Raw genomic sequence first — 17,883 nt, 5'->3', positions numbered from 1 at the left:
AGAGCAGGGGAAAGAGCTGAGAACGAACACAAGTGGGCAGCCAACGAGCAGAAAGAAAGTGGGCCTGCAAAGCCCCAGGCTGCTCTCCAAAAACAAGAGCTATGCCTGTGAGGTCCTGACAGGTGAATTCTGGCTGCTCAGGAACCTGTCTGCTTGGCTTGCAGGTGCCTTGACTTTGCAGTGGACAGAGCCTCTTGTTGCCTAGCCAGGCTCCACTGAAGATGCAGGCCCCACCCATTGTACTGGGGAGGAGGCTGGATTCATCAGATACAGAGGAGACCAGAGTCCACCAAAGGATGGTTTTAGCAGACTGTACATACAGGTGAGGTGGCTGGCTTGTCTGCAACTGGTCCGACTAACCAGCAGCAGAGTTATAAAACCCAAAACATGGTAAAATGGTCCATTTTCTCCACATCCCACTGGTGGTCAGCTGTCCCTCTGGTGGGCCTCTTGGCCATCTCCTGGGCTAGCCTGCAGGTACAGAAGTGGTTACAACGGAGCTCCTTCCCCACAAGGCTTGAAAACACTTACCACATCATCTCGGTCTTCCCACTCCACCTCAGAGAGGTCAACACTACTATAGTCAGGTTTCCTTCGCTTTTTCCCTTCTTCGTACTAGAAGAGAGAAGAGGATAAAAAGAGAAAAAAGAAAAAAATGTCCATGAAATCATCAGCCAGAGCCACCTTTATCCTCCCGAGTCTTGTCTCACAGATAAGGACCATGAGTAGACAGATATTCCTGAGAAGCTCAGCAGGGTGACAGTCCTAGGGGTTTTAATGACAGGAAAGCTGAGGCCAGATGCCTGTAAACATTTGCTTCAAGCTGTGGAATATAAGTCAACTGTTTGTTTGATACGAACTTACCTAGTGGACTCTGGTTGTAAAAACACCAGATGCAAAGGCAATTATGTCCTCTCCTTGGATGCTGTGTGTGTGAGATAGGGGAGACCCTTCTCTTTTTCCAAAGCTATAAAACTCACTCCTTCGTGACACAAGAAAGAGCTTCTTAACATTTGCTTATCAAAAACCCTGTCATAACCCCCTTGGCTTTGTAATTCTCCACTCCTACCTTCTGTTTCACACCAACCCCATACTCCTTGGCTAGGAAACAAAAGCACTGAGTCCCACAGTTGAAGTTGGGCTCAGCCTCCTCGTAGCATTTTGCAAACACACAGATCCTTCTATATGCCATTGCACTGGCCACAGCAGCACTGAGCTCAGCACGGCTACTTTACCTGGAGTAGATGTGGGTAGTGGGAACCACTGCCAGATTTAATGGCCATTAGGGCATTTCTCTGGAAAAGCTGATGAGTGCATTAATAACTGGGGAAGTGGTTTTAGTTCTTCCCCTAAATCACTGGTGTTAGTCATCCAGCGAGCCTACCATTTTATCCACCGGACATTCTTGAGTCTGGACATTTTTGCGTCTTGAGGCCTTTAATATTGGTTGTTGGGGTGTTTATAATGTAGGAAAGTCTGCCCTCTGCTGCAGGCTAAGGATAAGCAACCCCTTTTAGAAGTTCACAAGATGGTTAATAGCACACTGGAAAAAAATATATATGTATGTATACTGTTTTCTTTTTTGCTTTTCTCTCTAGATTGGTCATCTTTTGATTAAATTGGTAAGACTCTAAGTGAGATGCACGGTTAGTTTGAGTGTTTTCAGACCCCTAAACCATAGGCTGCCATTTTGGACACTGGCTGCTCTGGATACAGGTGCTGAAAGCATGCCAGGAGTGAAGGAGAGAACCACTGCCAATACATTGAACCCAACACATCTAAACTAGCCCCCAATGGAATCTAGGGGAGAGGGGCAGGGTGACAGGTCATGTATGGCTGTGGTACCAACAGGCCAAGTGTTTTCCCTGCACTCTTTTCTTCCCTGACAACTGCATTTCGGGAACTCTGCGACATCTCTGGAAAACCTCTTCCCCGCCACCACCCAGGAAGGCCACCTCGCCTCCAAGGGCCAGTGGGCTCTGACCACCCCGGTCAACAGTGCTTCCATCCCTTCTCTTTGGTTTCCAATTAGCAGACGTTCACGGTCAGTTTTATGACATCGGATCCACTCCAGATGAAGAGGAAGGGAAGTGGTTCCCTCAGAAGCCACTGTAAACGATAGCAGATTAGCAGTTGGATCCTGCTATGGAAAGTTCGTGTGTGCATAGAAGCTCTGGTCCTCTGCAAAGCCAGGCTTGGGCTGCACAGAGGAAGTGAAAGGAGGTCAGCAGGAGTTGCTGGCAGCTCCATCTTGTGGTAGGCAGGAGTGACAGGGGAGGGGGTGTAGGGTGCTAAGACTCAGGACGGTGCCCCGGAAGAACTAGAGGCAGACAGTCATTCTGGTTCTCTGTTACCTGTGCCAGTGGTTCCCACATCCCATTTTAGTAAGAACCAATACTGAGAGCTATGAGGCACCCCAGAAATTCCGGCAGCCCAGATCCTGAACTTTAAAGGCAGAACTTTCACAATTTCTTGAGAAGCCTAATGCGGGCTCAAAACTGTCTTTTGGGGGGAAGTTCTTTTGGTTACTTCACAGTGCTCCTTTTTCTTTATTTAACACATATTTACTGGACTTGGACCAAGTGCAGGGCACTAAAGATATAAAGTCAAACCGTGCTTCACTCTTCTCCAAGGACTTACACGCAGCTTATCATCCTTACTTCTGTTTCTGTAACGTCAATTTATCGCCCATTGTGCATGTGGAGAAACATGCCCTATCAAGTTAAATAACAAATGTGTTAGATAAGATCATAGAGCCAGTGTGGGGGAGGACATCCCACCCACCGCCAGCTTCTGCCCAAATTTTCTTGTCTAAGCCCCATGTTATTTCAACAACTGTTGAAGAAAATTAAAAAGATCCCAAGGTCTAGAGCACCAAAGGTTTTTTTATCTTCGGAAAAAGTGTTCACATGTCTTTGTCAGAAGAGAAGAGCAGCAGCTCTGCCAGTTCATGCTGCCCACATCACACTGGGTGTATAACCCTGAGCAAGGTACCCAGCTGCTCCAGGCTTCCTTACTCAGTTGGCGAAATGGGAAAAACAATAGTACCCCCATATCAAAGGGTAGGTTGAGAGGATTAAATGAGATAATGTATGGAAAAATGACAAGCACACTCCTAGGCACAGAATAAACCTGTGACAAGTAGCTGGCATGAATCCTGAAAGTTGTACTATCCTTGGGAAGAAACAGGCTCATTGCATAGAATGGGCTAATATCTCTTTCCTTAAAAAGAAGAAGACCATTCAATAGTTCTGCAGGTCACTGTTCTGCAAACCATAGGCAAGGAGATGTTTATTGAAGATGACAGTGTCAGACAATCACAATCATATGTCTCCTCCTGGTGTATATCTTACAAGTTGAGACTTAAGACTCTCCAGGCAGAAAAACTCATATTTGTGCTAAAGAACCCAAGTCCTTTTAGATGTCCCTGGGCAAAAGTGGAATCAACAGAGAACTCTTGACTTATAACCATTCCTAGACATCTTTAGTCATTTTTTAGAACCACGAACATGTGATTTACAAAGTGCTTCACTGTTCCCCAAAATATGCTACTGGGTTTAAGCACAGCTGATCTTCTCTACCTGCTCTGCCCCTGCATGCCCCCCACCCCCGTGACAAAAAAGAAATAAACTCTTGAATCTCCAACTCTCAGGCCAGATCTCCCCTCTCCCATGCAGCGTGGCGAGGGACAAATCCCAGGTCCCCCAGCTCCACAATTCCCTCTTCTGCGTGAGGAGCTCATTACTGGGGCTGAGGCATGGTATATGGCATTTGTTAGTGTATCTATAATCTGTAACTTCCTTTGAAAATGTGATTAACGAATTGCAAACGGTTTCCAAAGGTTTATAAACAGATACTATGAGAGCCACAGGTAGGTTTGTAGTTTTTGGTGCCTGCTTTATGAAAAAAATATGTGCGGGAGAATTTAATAAGGAAAGATATTCTGTGCTATGAAATACTTTGAGGTGGAGTTTCAAATAAAGGCCAGATGTGGTGAACACACCAATAAGCCCATGCCTAGGAGGACGGGACAGGAGGGTACCCATTGAGGAGCAAGGCAGAAACATCTGGGGGCTTGCCTGAAATGCCAGAACATTCCATCAGTGTTTAAGGGTCTGGATGTGAACAGCCATCTGCGTTACCTGCAGATTGAGTTTGGAGCTCAATAGATGGGCCAAGGTGATGGCCATGTGGATTTAAAGAAAATAAAAACGTCTTTGCTTTTTCTGTGTTCTTTTGGGAAGGGCTGGAGGAAATCAGCTACACACATCCATGCAGCCTGTGTGGAACAAATATTGTATGTGCTAGTAATTGATAAACTGTACGCAATGCTCCACGCTGCCAACAGGAAGGAAGGAGATGGGGGTGGGAGGCCCCCAACTGTAGAGGAAGAAACCTTGCCCAAAGCTAATGCCATTTGGAGGAGGGGTGCAGCCCAGGGAGGGCCAGGAACCAGCTATTGTCTGGGCAGATGTTTCTCTCCCCAGCCAGCCATGGTCCTCAGCTGGTGAAGGTGCTGCATCTCCTCTTCTCTCCGAGGCTGAAGGGACCACTTCAGGAGAAGGGATACGGGCATGCCTTCTCTCCTCCATACGCAAGAGACAGGGCCCGGTGGCCCCGTGCCTTCACTCGTCCATTCATTCCCTCATTTGCTCATTTGTTCTCCTATGCGTCCCAAAATACTGTTGGACACCTAATATTTCTCAGGTCCTGCGCCTGCACAGGTGAGCCTTGGGAAAGCACGTAGAAGCCCCTGGGAAGGACAAGGTCCTGCCCTCAAGTTGCCCATCACAATTCACTACCAGTGAATCAGGCTACGCCAAGGGAGGCCATTTAGAAGAAAGGTTAAAAGCTGGGGCCCTGAAGTCAGACTCAGATTCTGATCAGGTCTAGATTCTGTGTGCTCTGGGGATAGCTGTGCACCTCTCTGAGTCTGTCACAATCAGAGACCTTGATTTGCGACTGAAAAGATGGAATGCAACTGTTAATGCTGAGAGGAAAGGCCATCACTCTGCCACAGGCCTGCCGAGCCTCCACCTTGACTCTGAGAAGGTGGCCCCAGGGAGAGGGCGTCCCAGTGGCCTCTAGCAGCCACTGCTCACATGGGGATCAGCGGTGGGGGCCTAACAGTCTAAATGGTTTGAGTGTTTGTTGTCTTGTTTTGTTTTGTTTTTCTTATAATGTATGTAGTAACTGCTTATTGCAGAAAATTTGGAAAACAATAAGTGCAAAAAAATACAAAGAATACTGCCCTCAGTACCGCAATACAGGGGTCACCACAGACAGACATCCTGCTGTCTTTCTCAAAGGGTAGAAGTACTTTGAAGCAGCTACTGTTTTCAGTTTTCAAAGTTCATTGTTCTCCAACAAGGAATTTATAAAATGCAGCAACAAATCTCTCTGCTTTCCAATTAACTGCCTTTAGAAAAAATAAAAAGCCATTTTTCTCTCCTGGCCATGTTTCCTCCCACCTCCTATCTCTCCTCATGAAGGTGAATGTTTCTTGCAGAAGGCACGGTGCTAAGCACTGCACATATCTTCTTTAATTCTCACAACTCCAAGTGAGGGATAATCGCTTCACAGGTGGGAGAATGCAGGGCCCAGAGATTGTAGGTCACTTGGTGACACATCTAATATGCGATGGACCAAGATTCAGTTCCAACTCGTTTCTGAGTCTCTGGTATTCCTTATCCTGTACCGTCTCCCTTGAGGTGGTCTCCTCCTTGCTAACTCAGGTCCTCAGTTCAGACGGCAGCTACTGATAGGAATGCGCACAGTAGGCCCACTCATGGTTGCAGAACTATGTTGGAAGTCAAATCCCAGCAGCCAGTTACGTCTCTGTGAACAGTTGACTCATCCAGCCTGCCCTGAAAGTGGCCTTGATGGCCAAGGATGCAAGAATCAGTTTTAGACAAAAAACCTAAATATACTGAGTGACTGCCATATACTGAGTATTATTCCATACATCCAATTGACAACATCTTATTTAATTTAACCAGTATCTATTTCAGGGCCTCAGAGAAGCTTTGTAGTACCTGAGGGTATCATTTTAGCTAGGATTTCCATCAAAATTGTGCTGGCTCCTTTAGTTGTGTGACTCCAGAATAGCCCAGACTTCTCTAGACAAGACACACGACCAGATGACATAGACATTATGCCGAGAGACATTCCAATAAGTCTGTATCGGAGACGAAATCCTACATGTTACGGGAAGATGAGAAGCCCAGATACACAGCAGGGAAACAGGGCCATGAGGGTGTGTCAAAAACCAGCAGGAAGGTGGGAGAGAGGCAACAGGACATGTCCAGACAACAGGCCTGTTCCTTTTTCTAAAAGGTACCGTGCTCTTATTAATTAATGTTTTTAAGTGTCTCAAAGATGAAAAGTTGTATGTGCTCTCTTAGTATGATTACAAAATCCTTTTGATCGCTGTAAAACTAAACAGCTTTGGTATTAAAAAAAAAACAATTAACAGGCAGCTTCGAAAACCCAAATGACCTTTATCTCCATCAGTGTCCTCTCAGCAGCTGTGAGTCACAAACTCTCTGTGGGGAGGAGATGGCCTGGCCCCACCACAGTTTTTGTAGGTCAAATGCAGCTTAGCACACCACGGCTGGATTTAAACTCCTATTCTCAAAAAGCCAGTCTGTCTTATAATGACAAGCTAGTCGTCAAAAATTAAAATCCTGCAAAGTGGTTGGGGCAGGAGGAAGCTTGTGCTAGCAAAGGGACAGAGAACAGGGGACTCGAAAGCAGGGAGGGAGAGTGGCAGCTCCAGCTACTGCTGCAGAGGAGGGCTGCTGCACAGCAGACCACTGCTCCACAGAGAAGAATGAAGAAAGGGCCTGATGCTGCAGAGAGAACAACACACGTGGGCACCTGGGGACAGCCACTGATAAGTTAAAGCATTTTGATATGAAACCCTCTCTAAAGTCTCCCGGAAGAAAGTTAGATGCAAGTCAGCCTTAATGAATTTCAAATTTCAAATAGAGCTGCACTGCATTCCTAAGCATAGATATATGTCTTACAACAAGGCCAATTTCATAAAAGGTGTCAGATGCCGCTGTGTCATTAGGAGATTATATCTAGGGTAAAAAGAGGATCTCTATAATTTGAGAGTACATCTGTGACATTTGGCAAGTAACTTTTTTTTTTTTTTATTTATAGAACTTTATTTGGCATTATTCCTTCCTTGGGTATGTGGAACTCTCAGACTGTTTTGAATATAGGGTACAATCAGGCACAACCAATTGATTCTAGGTTCAAAATTTCAAAGACAATGAATTTCTTTATTCACTCAAGTGAAATCAGAAAATAGTATCATTCAACACTGAAACAAAATGTGTTAGCCTTCAAATGACGCTGCAGCTGATCATTCACTGTAGAGCCAGTTCTCTGTGTTGTCGGTTTCCCGCCAGTGGTCAGTGGTAAGGGACATCGACTCATATCCCACCACTTCCATTCCCAATGCTTCTCCCCAGCTCAGTCCCTGGGAAGAGGAATTGAGTCTCACGGTGTCAGCTGGAGGAACAGCAGTCAGAAAAGAGCTCTCAACTTTCAGGTGTTTATGCTAAATGACATGAAGTGCAGGAAGCTGGCAATGAATTTGCAAGTGAAGTAAATACAGGGATGCAGAAAAGAGAGAAAGGAATCTGTCTTTCCAAGCCTACTGCAATCACCTGGTTTACGCCTGTGAGAGTGTCAACCTATGTCAGAATGCTGAGCCTTCGTCATATGTATGTGTGTGTGTGCATGCATGTGTAATTTTATTTAGGGAGAGGCTTGGCATGATAGCTTTACTTTGTTTTGCTTTTCCTGATAAAATTGTTGAAGATACTTGTGAAGGAAGAGAGAACATGAGGGATCCATCTTTGTGGTGACCTCTTCCGTGAAGGTCTCCCGGATTCTTCTGGCTCAGAGTCTCTCTACTTTCTCACCTGGGGTGGACCTGGTTCCCCACCACCCTGAGGATACAGTGCTTTGCAGTGTAAACCTGCATGCAGCCACCTTGTGGAACCCTATGCTCTCTGCCCTAGCCATGTCCTGACTACCAAACTGAGCAGGTTCATATCCATCATCGATCCAGCAATGCCACTGGAATGGTTACCCAGCAAAATACTTAGTTTTGATTGTTTGCTGTGTGATTCCCAATTACAGTAACAAATATTTTTAAAAATGTTTCTGGATGCATGCTGGTTTGAATAAGCCCAAGAGACCTCTGATGTGATCCTTGACTCATAGGCAAACTGAAGGCCCCTTGCAAGGTTGACTGAGTTCTCTGGGTCTTAAATTTGCTGGTGACCATGGAAACGTGGGCACGGCCTGGAATGGGTGAGTATAATCAGAGAAAGAGGCTAGTGGGCCAAGCCAAGCAGCCAGGGCCCATCAAATGACCACATCCATTCTTCCATTTTCTACACGTCTCTTCAAATTAAATCACATCAATCTTGCCCCAGTTTAGTGTCAGCCACCACGATATCACTCCCCTTAATAAGCGCAAGTGTCTCCTACATGGTCTCCCTGCCTGGACTCTACCCCTCCAATCCATTCCCCAGGGTCCAGCCAGAGGGATTCTTCTACAACCAAAAAATCAGATCATATCACTGCTCGGCCTAGAGTCCTTGTGACTTCTCACGCCCTGTAGGATGATGCCCAACATTCCAGAATTCTGCAAGTCCCATCACGTGGCCTCTGCCTGCTGCTCCAGCCTCTGTCTCACTGCTCCCTACCTCTCACTATCCCCCCCCCACCCCCCAGACAGACTGAGCTGGCTGCTAAACATGTCCTCATCATTCTTGCCTTCAGGCCTCTCGGCACATGCCACCCCATCTGCTCTGAGCACCTTCACCCCCACTCAGAGTCCAGTGGCCAATCCCTGCTGATCCTTCAGACTTGGCTGAGACATCAGCTCCTCTGTGCTGACTTGTGCAGGCTGGGTCAGGCCAGGGCCACTTCAAGTGCTTTCCACATTTCCCTTAGCCTCCTGTGTTGACCTCGTCTCCACATCCATCACCCTGTACTGCAAATTATGAGCTTACTAGCCTGGCTCCCCCACTAGGTCCTAAGAATCCTTGGGAAAGAGGCTACTTCTTGTTCATCATGGGGCCTGCAGTGCCTAGGATAGGGCCTGGCAAAGAGCAGATTCTCCACAAACATGTGATGAATGAGTAAAGACAGTGAGTGGACAAATTGGTACATATGTTCACTTAATAAACACATGGACAACACGTACTATGTGTCTGCCTGTTCTAGGCATTTTGTAAACAGGAACACATTTAATCCTCACCCAATTCCATGCAGTAGGCACTATTTTGGGCCTCATTTTTCAGTGGAGGAAACTGAGGCCAGGGAAGTTAAGTAACTTATCCAAGGCCACACAGCTGATAGTAGCAAGGCTGAGGGTTGACCTCAGACATCTGGTCTCAAGAGACTGCTCTGCTCCATGAAGAAACATGTACCAGTGAGCCCCCTGCTCTGGAACAGAGATTGCTGCTGGGTGCCTGCCTGTGGTGTGTCCTGAGGGCACAGGAGGGGGTGATGGCAAGGTCACCATCAGCCAGGTCCCTAGAATTCCACGCTGAGCAGAGCTGTTTTAGGTTATTAACTCTCAAAAGAATCTTTCCTTTAAATATATATGAACGTAATATCTATATTTGTATTTGAGCCTGGGTGAACATGAGCTTCATTTAAGGGGAGTCCAACACATGTTAATATCAAACCTGCTGCACTACTGGGAGTCCAATGCCTTAACCCTTCTCAGTTACTACCAAATCCTCTTCCTGGCTTGGAGCTAGAAACTTAGAAACTCCAGGAAAGGAGTTTGGGATAATCAGAATATTTTAACTGATTATTCTAATATTCAAGATACGTTTCTGGAATTCCTACATTTCTTCACTGGGAGAGGTAACAATATTCTGTGATGCCTGCCAGCTTCTGAATGTTCCAGATAAACTCTTGGTCTGATTTCTCTCCTCTTATATCTGTTTATACTTCCCATCCCCAAGGAATTAAGCTTAGCTCATTGGGCAATCCTTTCTGCTTGGGCACATTTCTGCCAAGCCAGGTCCCGGTCTCCATTTAAATCCACCTTGAACATTCCTTAGCAGAGGGATCCTTGGGCTTTTGGCTTAATTTGGAGTGTGTGTGTGTGTGTGTGTGTGTGTCTTCCTTCTGGCTGCTGTTCTAGATTTGTTTCTTGCAGAGTCTGGCTTCAGCTTTGCCTGGGGAGAATAGTGTGCCTTGATTTGGTGGACTTCAGTTCTGTAGTATTGGGTCCGAATGGGAGAAGCCATTGTGGCTATGGTAAATGTTCCTCTGACTTGCTCCTTAAGAGGCTCTGACCCTTTCAGGAAGAGACAAACACAGGAAGCATAAAATTTAAGACCTGAACCAGAGCTTGGGTTGAAGCTGGCAGGCCAGTCCGACATTGGGATTTCTGGCTTTGGCCAGCTGGTGCACAGAAACGGCCAGTCCAATGAAAACCCTAGCTATAGGCTAAAGAAATGCCAACAGGCACAATCCTATCATTCCACCTAACGGAGGAAGAGGATCTTTGGGACAAGGACAGGAGAGACAACATCCCAAGGAGAATGGGGCAAGCGAGTCTGAGAACTTTGAGCAAAAGCCCTGCTTGGCTTAGCCAAACTACTTTCTTGCCTCAATATTCTAAATGCATTAGTGTTTTCCTCTGCCCAGCCAACATCCACAGAGGACATGGAAATGACACCTGCGAGATGTGTTTGGAAATATATATGCCTATCACATAATTGTGAAAGTTGAGCAAAGAGCATAATGGTTAGAGCACACGCCTCAGTCAAGTGCAATGGTCAATTCAGTGATATAATAGGGATTAAATTATTCTGCCAAAAAGCCCTGGGTCTCAAGATTTTCATTTGCATTCTTTGGGTCTTATCATTTAGGATTATGTAAAAATGACAGCTGCTTATAATTATTTGGGGTTTTGAGCTGCGATAATTAAAAACATCTGCCTTTATCTTACCACTACCAGACTTAACCCCGTGAGGTTGGGCCTACTGAACTTCAAAGAGGGAAGCAAGAAATAAAAGAAAACTCCACACATTACTAACAAATTTCTAGTGATTCATTTAAATGTATAACCAGTTATTCCAACAGCCTTCAAACCTTTAATTATCTTTTAAATATATATAATTTGGGAGTGCTAATTAGATAGCAATTTAATGCTCTCATGGGGATTCAGATGCAAGGTCTTTCTAAAATGTAAACTCCCAGAGGAATAATCATTGGCATTCAAATGATTGAATTTTTCAGTTATTCAAATAAGTGTGGGCATTTACACAGTTGGGATCATTTGAATATTCTGCTGTCAGATCCAGCTGTCGGTTTTATGGGGCTCCTCAATAGAGCAAAGGTAAGGCTAGGTCATCTCTCTCCTAGTCCAAGTCCAACGCCTTGGAAAGAAACAAGATGGGCTCCTTGGGAAAACTGAACATCATTTAAGCAGCTCAGTCAAGTCTCCTCTTAGAGGCAGATGGCTCTGTTTCCTATTTTAAGGAGGAACAAATGATCTTGGAATTTGCAGTTATGAAAGCTTTAATGTTTGCTTCTCAGGCTTTCTCCATGCTGGTCTGCCTGCTATTGTCCGGGCAGTTAACATATTAATTAATAACTCTCTTCCCCCCAACAGACTGCTATAGATGAAGGAGAGAAGGGTTTCGTTCTGCTTGAGCTTCTACTTCCTGTGTATTCCTATACCCATTGAGATGGTCCTTTAAATTATATAAAGATGTGCATCCCATGGAGAAAAGCAATTGATCAGTCAGATGACACTGGGCATGACAGATGCCAGCACACACATCTCAGTCTTACACCAAAGTTAGGCTTTGCATTCCTGAGCTGGGGCTAGTAGCTAGCAGCTGAGGCTCATTTCCCCTGTGAGGGGAAGGAGGTGCAGACAAATCTATAGGGATTTTTAAGAGATCATTATTCAACACGTTGTATGTAATTACATTTTGATGAGCTTTTTATTGCTAATTCATCATCCAAGATGGGCATTCTAGATAGGAAATTAATCTAGTAAAACAAAGGTCAGAGTGCATCCAGTGAAAAGAAAAGCTTTTTCCTCCAACAAGTCCTTTTGCCAAACAATAAAGCAGCAGATAATCCTATTTCTAAACCAAATTTCCTTCAAGTGCCTGCTCTGGATTGTAAACAGCATAAAGGCAATGCTCTCTGGTATGCCTAAATACAGGTATGAATTCTCTAAGCAGACTGGTGTGATGGGAATATATGTGTAGGGGCCTGAAATAGAATGCAAATATTCTATTTCATTCCCGATACCCTTGTGTTAAAGTGGAAGCCTATGTAGGTGTACTCAAAACTGTATTTGAAGCTCTAGTCTAGAAGCAAACCAATTTTTGCAGAGAAATATCAGCCCACTGGTGTCTTGCTTGAGTTCTCTTACAAGCAGATCCTGAGACAAAGATTCAAGTGCAATGTTTTTATTTGAGAAGCGTTCCCAGGAGATACCTGTAGGGACATGGTGAAGGGATTCAGAGACAGGAAGGCAGCCAACACAGGTGCATTATCAAGCATGTCACCAGTGTGGGCAACTGGAGCTTCATCCCACAGGGAAGCTCTGGGAGCCAGTGCAAACACACACCTTGGAGATAGTCCACCTAAGAGGCAGCAGGGCTCATCAGTTTTTGGTTGAGGGATGCTAGTTCCTTGGCATGTCTGGCCTGCTGCATGCCTGGGAAGAGTGGACTCTGGAAGCCAGGGAAACTCTCCACCCAGATTCTGGCAGCTATGAGCCAGGCTTTGGGAATAGGAAGGGTAGAAGGGATGGGAGCAGGGCACCAGCAGCCACTGCCTCATTCAATGCAGTCCCAAATAGGAACTTGTCAATAAAACCTCAAGTCACCCGCTCTTCTCCCTTAGAGGTCTGTCCTAAATCTATGGACAGCTTCCAGAGTGTGATGTTTCAAGCATCCCTTTGCCTCAGGGTCTTTGCACACACTGTTCTCTCAGCCTAGACCAGTCTCCACAGTCTTTCTCATCCCTCGGGCCTCAGCTTAACGTATCCTTAAGGGCTCTCCCTGACCATCCAGCTAAGGCAGGTGCCTCTCACTACTTTTTTGTCTTCTCGTATCCTTGGAAATGATAAATTCATAAATAAATGGATAAACAAAGATCATTACAAGTTTATCTAAAATGTGATGTTTTTTATTTATCCATTTATTTATGAGCTTATCAAGAATGTATCTTCTCCATGCAGTTGCAAACACCAAACACAGGGGGAATTCTGTCTTGTTTTATCACTAGATCCCTGGCATCTCATAGAGTGACTGGTACATGATAGGTGTTCAATAGATATATACCACATGAGGGGAGGAAGGACAGGAGGGAGGGAGAGAGGGAAGAAAAAAGGAAAGAGGAGAGGAGCTTAACATATCCTTGAGGGCTCTCCCTGACCATCCAGCTGGGAGGGTTCCAGCATCACAGATGAGCAAGTTACTCTTCCAGGTATCCGAAGGGCCCTCTGATGCTCCCAAATTGTGCTGGACTGAATCACAAATCGTGACCTCAAGTTTAGTAGCTCCGTACAGACTTCCCCAGACATCCAATCCCCCAGCTAGACACCATGTCCTTTTATAAATTCTGCTTCTGGTCAGTATTTTCACTTTGGTGTTTCATAACATACTGTTTCATTTTTGTGTTCGATTTCCTATCTGTAGGTCTTCTTTCTCCATTTATTTATCATTCCACCTCCTTTGCCAGTTGCTGGGATGGGAAAAGACCAGTCTGGGGATGAGGGGTGGGATTGAGAGAAAGACAGTTTTACAAAGAGGGGGTGTAGGGGTGTCAGACTGTGAGGTCCCTGTGAGCAGGGGTCAGAGCCAGACTCAGCAGTGGTTCCCAAACTTTGTGATTTCATGGTTGTATCATTCAGACTGCTCTGGTTGTAAGCAACAGATATCAATTCTTAATGACCTGAGTAAAAGGGGAATTTATTGGAAGGTATATGGAAATCCTCTGTTCCCCACTACAATGGGAGATAAATAAATTAATGAACAATGAATAAATAAACAATAAAGGAATGGATAGAGGGTCTCTCACTCTTTTCCCCTTCCTTTTAGCCTTCCTTCCTCCCACCCTCCCTTTTTCCTTCCTTCCCTTCCCTCCCCTTCTCTTTTCATGCTTCCTTCTTTCTCTCTTTCCTTCCTGGCGGAGTAAGGAATAAAGAAAAACAAACCTTCCATCTACACTTACCTTCGTATCAGTCAGGGCCCCAGCAGGAAGCATGTGGCATAGTCAAGCTGGCTAATTAAGGAGGGTTTAATAAAGAGGCTATTGTAAAGGTGTGGGTAGGGTGTAGGAAACTAAAAGAAATGGTGCAGTACCCTGAAGCCAGAAACAGTGGGGACCACTCTCCCACTCTGCATGAAGGGACAGAGGGAAGAAAGCCACAGCGAGAGGGAGGCTTGTGTGGCTTCACATTGGGTGCAGCCAGTGCCAGAGGACACGGAAGAACACACACCCTGACCCTACCTTCCTCCCTCCATTTCTTGTGGGTGTCCCCCATGGGCAAACCCACCCACAGCTCAGAGCAGAGGAGCCGCTGCTGTGTCCCATTTGGCTCAGCGTGCTGGGGAAAGGGGGACACTGTCTGGAGAGGCTAAGGGAGGGCCTCAGTCCAACCTGCATTTTGTTAAAGAACCTGAGAACATAGCTTCAGGATGAAAGCAAGTTCTCTCAGTTGAGTATGTTTAATTTTACGAAAAAGCACATTGCCCATAGTTGTCTTTGTTTTTTCTGAAGACTGACCTAAATTTACTGACACATTCCTTGACCTAAGCATCAGGAACCACCTTCCTTTCTCCCTTTCAGATATTTATTTATGTAAACACCGTATTGCAGGTGGCCCCTCCTCACGTACAGCTAAGCTCTTGTAAGCGTTGCAGGCAGGATGCTGGGAGAACTTGCCGGCCGGGCGCAGGCTGCTGGGCACAGCGCGGGCCCTACCGCTCGGTGACAGCTGCAGGTGCTCGCTGGGCCCCGCTGCGCCGCCAGCCCGGCATCACAGGGGGTTAATACGGCACTCTGTGCACACTCAGAAAATGCCTACGCAACTGATTCTACTGCCCATCTATGCCCTAAGTGTCCAAGCACACACAGAACTTAGGGACCAAGCGCCTGTGGGCTTGAGTCCTGAGGTCTGCGGAACAGAGCGCAGCTCCCACGCGACAGAGATCCAGGCGCCCCCGCCTGCCTTGGTCGCCGCGATCCTGTCGGACGGGGTGAGCCTCCCCTCAGGGCTGTGAGGCTTCCACGCGACTGTGCAGACGGAGGCAGCGCAAACTGTGCCCTCCACAAGTCCATCAAGAGGAAAGCGGGCAGGGCTCTGTTTTCTCTTTTGCCAAGTGATGTATTTCAGAAAGAGCAGGCTCGCTCCGTGGGGGTCACACAGTCCTGTTTATTTTTTCTCGGAGAACACAGCCCTCTGAGCAGATACACTTGCTCAGCATCAGTTAACTCTTTCTTTTCAACCGAAAGGAATGCACTCCGACCAGGCCTGAGTCAGAGTTGCCTGGGCTCTGTTCTGAGATGTGCCTTGGCAGGGACATGGTCCGCCGGGGACCGGGCACACGGCGGTGCCCGCGCGCCACCTACTGGGGAGTCTCTTCCAGTTCATCGGCAGCCTGAGCGCGGAAGGCGAGAGGCGGGGGAAGGATCCCCGCACCTGGGAACCACGGGAAGGTTTGCAAAGGGTGCTGGGTCCCCCGCCCCATGCACCCCAACAGGCTGCATCCAGAGAAGTCGTGCCTGGTCTGGCCTAAGATCAGAAGTCCTGGGGAGCCATGGTGTCCCCGCTGAGTGGGAAGAAATGTCCTCCAGAGCGGACTGCGCACCTCCCCGGGGAAGCCCTCCTGCACCTTCCTCCAAAAGAGCAGATGCTTCCTGTGTGAGCCCTTAGCTCTTCTTGGTCCCTGTAGGGAAACTTGTCTGAACCGTGAGCTTCTTGTGATGAGACATTCTTCTACCTGTTTCTATTCCTCCACTAGCCAGCCCAGCGCTTGACTCAAGGAACGTCTGATGAATGCTCGCAGGCAAGCAGAGGGCAGAGGGCGGAGCAGAAAGAAAGAGGCCTTGACCAACGACACCTGCTTCAATTTCTGTGCCTGCTGTAGCAAGGACTCAATAAGTGTTTGATGAATGAATGTATGGCACCTGGACTTCTCATTTACTGTAGGAAACTGGTAGTCAGATATTTAATCATCACCATCATTTAAACATCATCAAAATCATTCACCAAATATCTACTGACTCCCCCCTAGTGTAGCAGCAAAGTCTCAGGTATTCACGAGGGATGACAGGGGAGAAGTTGAACATAGACATTTCCCAAGAGTGATAAGTGATCCAGGTCAACTAAAGCAGGGTGTGTGATGGACAGTGACAGAGGAGGGCTATGGCACTTTTGGTTGGAAGTAGAGATACTTCTCTGCTGTGACATCTAAGCTAAGAAATGGAGGATGAAAAACAGCCACTCACGGGTGTGTCTGGGACAAGATGCCAGGTAGAGGGGAGCAAGCACAAGGGTTTGGGGCAGAAAAGAGCTTAGTGTTTCTGGGGAATAGATAAAAGGGCCACCATTGAGGATATGCATAATTATAAACAGATTGCATTTAAACTTCACATCTAAACTTTTTGGAATTATACAGAATCTCTTCCCGTAGGCCATTACTCGAACTAAGTCAGTTAAACTTAGATAAGGATTCTAACCATGCCTCTACCTCTTAAGCCCCTACTTAAATTGATGTTTAATATGAACTCTCCAATTAGGATTTAACATATATTGATATGTGTCCATAGGGACCTCTACTTAGTTCCATATGAGAGGACTAAAGTATGAAAACATTTATATTTACTAGCATGTCCATGTGTCAATCCACGTATTCTCCAAGGGTCCTTCTAAAACCAATGTGCAACTCTGGTTTCTCTTCAGATCGTATAAATCTTTCGCCTTTTACTAAAACCAATGTGCAATGGTAAACAAGCACAGAAAAATAAACTGCCCAGGTGTCCACAAGAATAAAGAAGCAAAATCGAGGGGGAAGGAGGAGGGAAAATAAGGAGGGGTTGGCCAACGGGTACAAAATTCAATTAGGTAGGAGGAATAAGTTCTGATATTCTAGTGCACAGCAGGGATAAGTGATACAAGTCAACTAAAGCAGGGGACGTGATAGATTAAGTTTTGTATATAAATTACATAATAGCTGAAGGAGAGAATTTTTAATGTTTTTGCCACAAAGGAATGATAAATACATGAGATGATTGTTACTTTAATTATCCAACCCAATTATTATGCAACATGTATGTGTATCAAAATATCAGAGTGTACCTCATAAGTATGTACAATTACATGTGTAAGTTAAAATTTAAAAAATGAATAAAGAAGAAGAATCAATGTTTAGAGTGGGGCAGGGGCAGGCACGGAGTGACACATGGAATGGCTGGTGGCATGTTAGAACTCAGGCTGCAGAGAGCCATTGGCTGGAACGGCAAGATTGAATTCCAGAGGGGACGGGAAGACTCTTTAATAGGTTAGGAAGATGTCATTTATCTGCACAATTTGGGGTTGTTAAAGAGTTAACCTGAGTTTTCCAGAACAGCAGAAATGGCTTCAGTATCTAAATATTTCTGATTTAGATAACCCGCCAACTGAGGCTACCAGATGTGGCTAATGCTTTCCACCGGCTGGCCTCTCTGGCACAGTTTGATGTAGGAAGTTTACATGGTTTAGAAGTGAATTCACATGGCTGAAACGGCCAGAGCTTCTCAGCCAAACTGCAGAGCCCCTGTGCCTGGCCCTTGAGTCAATGTCCCTTGAATTCTGGACAACCT

General features: G+C 46.0%; 1 protein-coding gene across 2 annotated transcripts in view; it reads right to left on the bottom strand.

Moving 5' to 3' along the window:
* The window catches only part of CACNA2D3 (calcium voltage-gated channel auxiliary subunit alpha2delta 3), an 828,419-nt gene that overhangs the window by 193,830 nt on the left and 616,706 nt on the right, over positions 1-17,883 (bottom strand). For both annotated transcript variants that reach the window (XM_063114014.1, XM_063114015.1), the window contains one exon: positions 532-615. In XM_063114014.1, coding sequence (XP_062970084.1) covers positions 532-615 — 84 coding nt within the window. The remainder of the gene's footprint in view (positions 1-531; positions 616-17,883) is intronic.

Source organism: Cynocephalus volans, chromosome 11, assembly GCF_027409185.1.
Source record: "Cynocephalus volans isolate mCynVol1 chromosome 11, mCynVol1.pri, whole genome shotgun sequence".
Taxonomy (NCBI): domain Eukaryota; kingdom Metazoa; phylum Chordata; class Mammalia; order Dermoptera; family Cynocephalidae; genus Cynocephalus; species Cynocephalus volans.
Note: the sequence above shows the minus strand (reverse complement) of the source record. Positions and strands in the feature narration are given on the sequence as shown.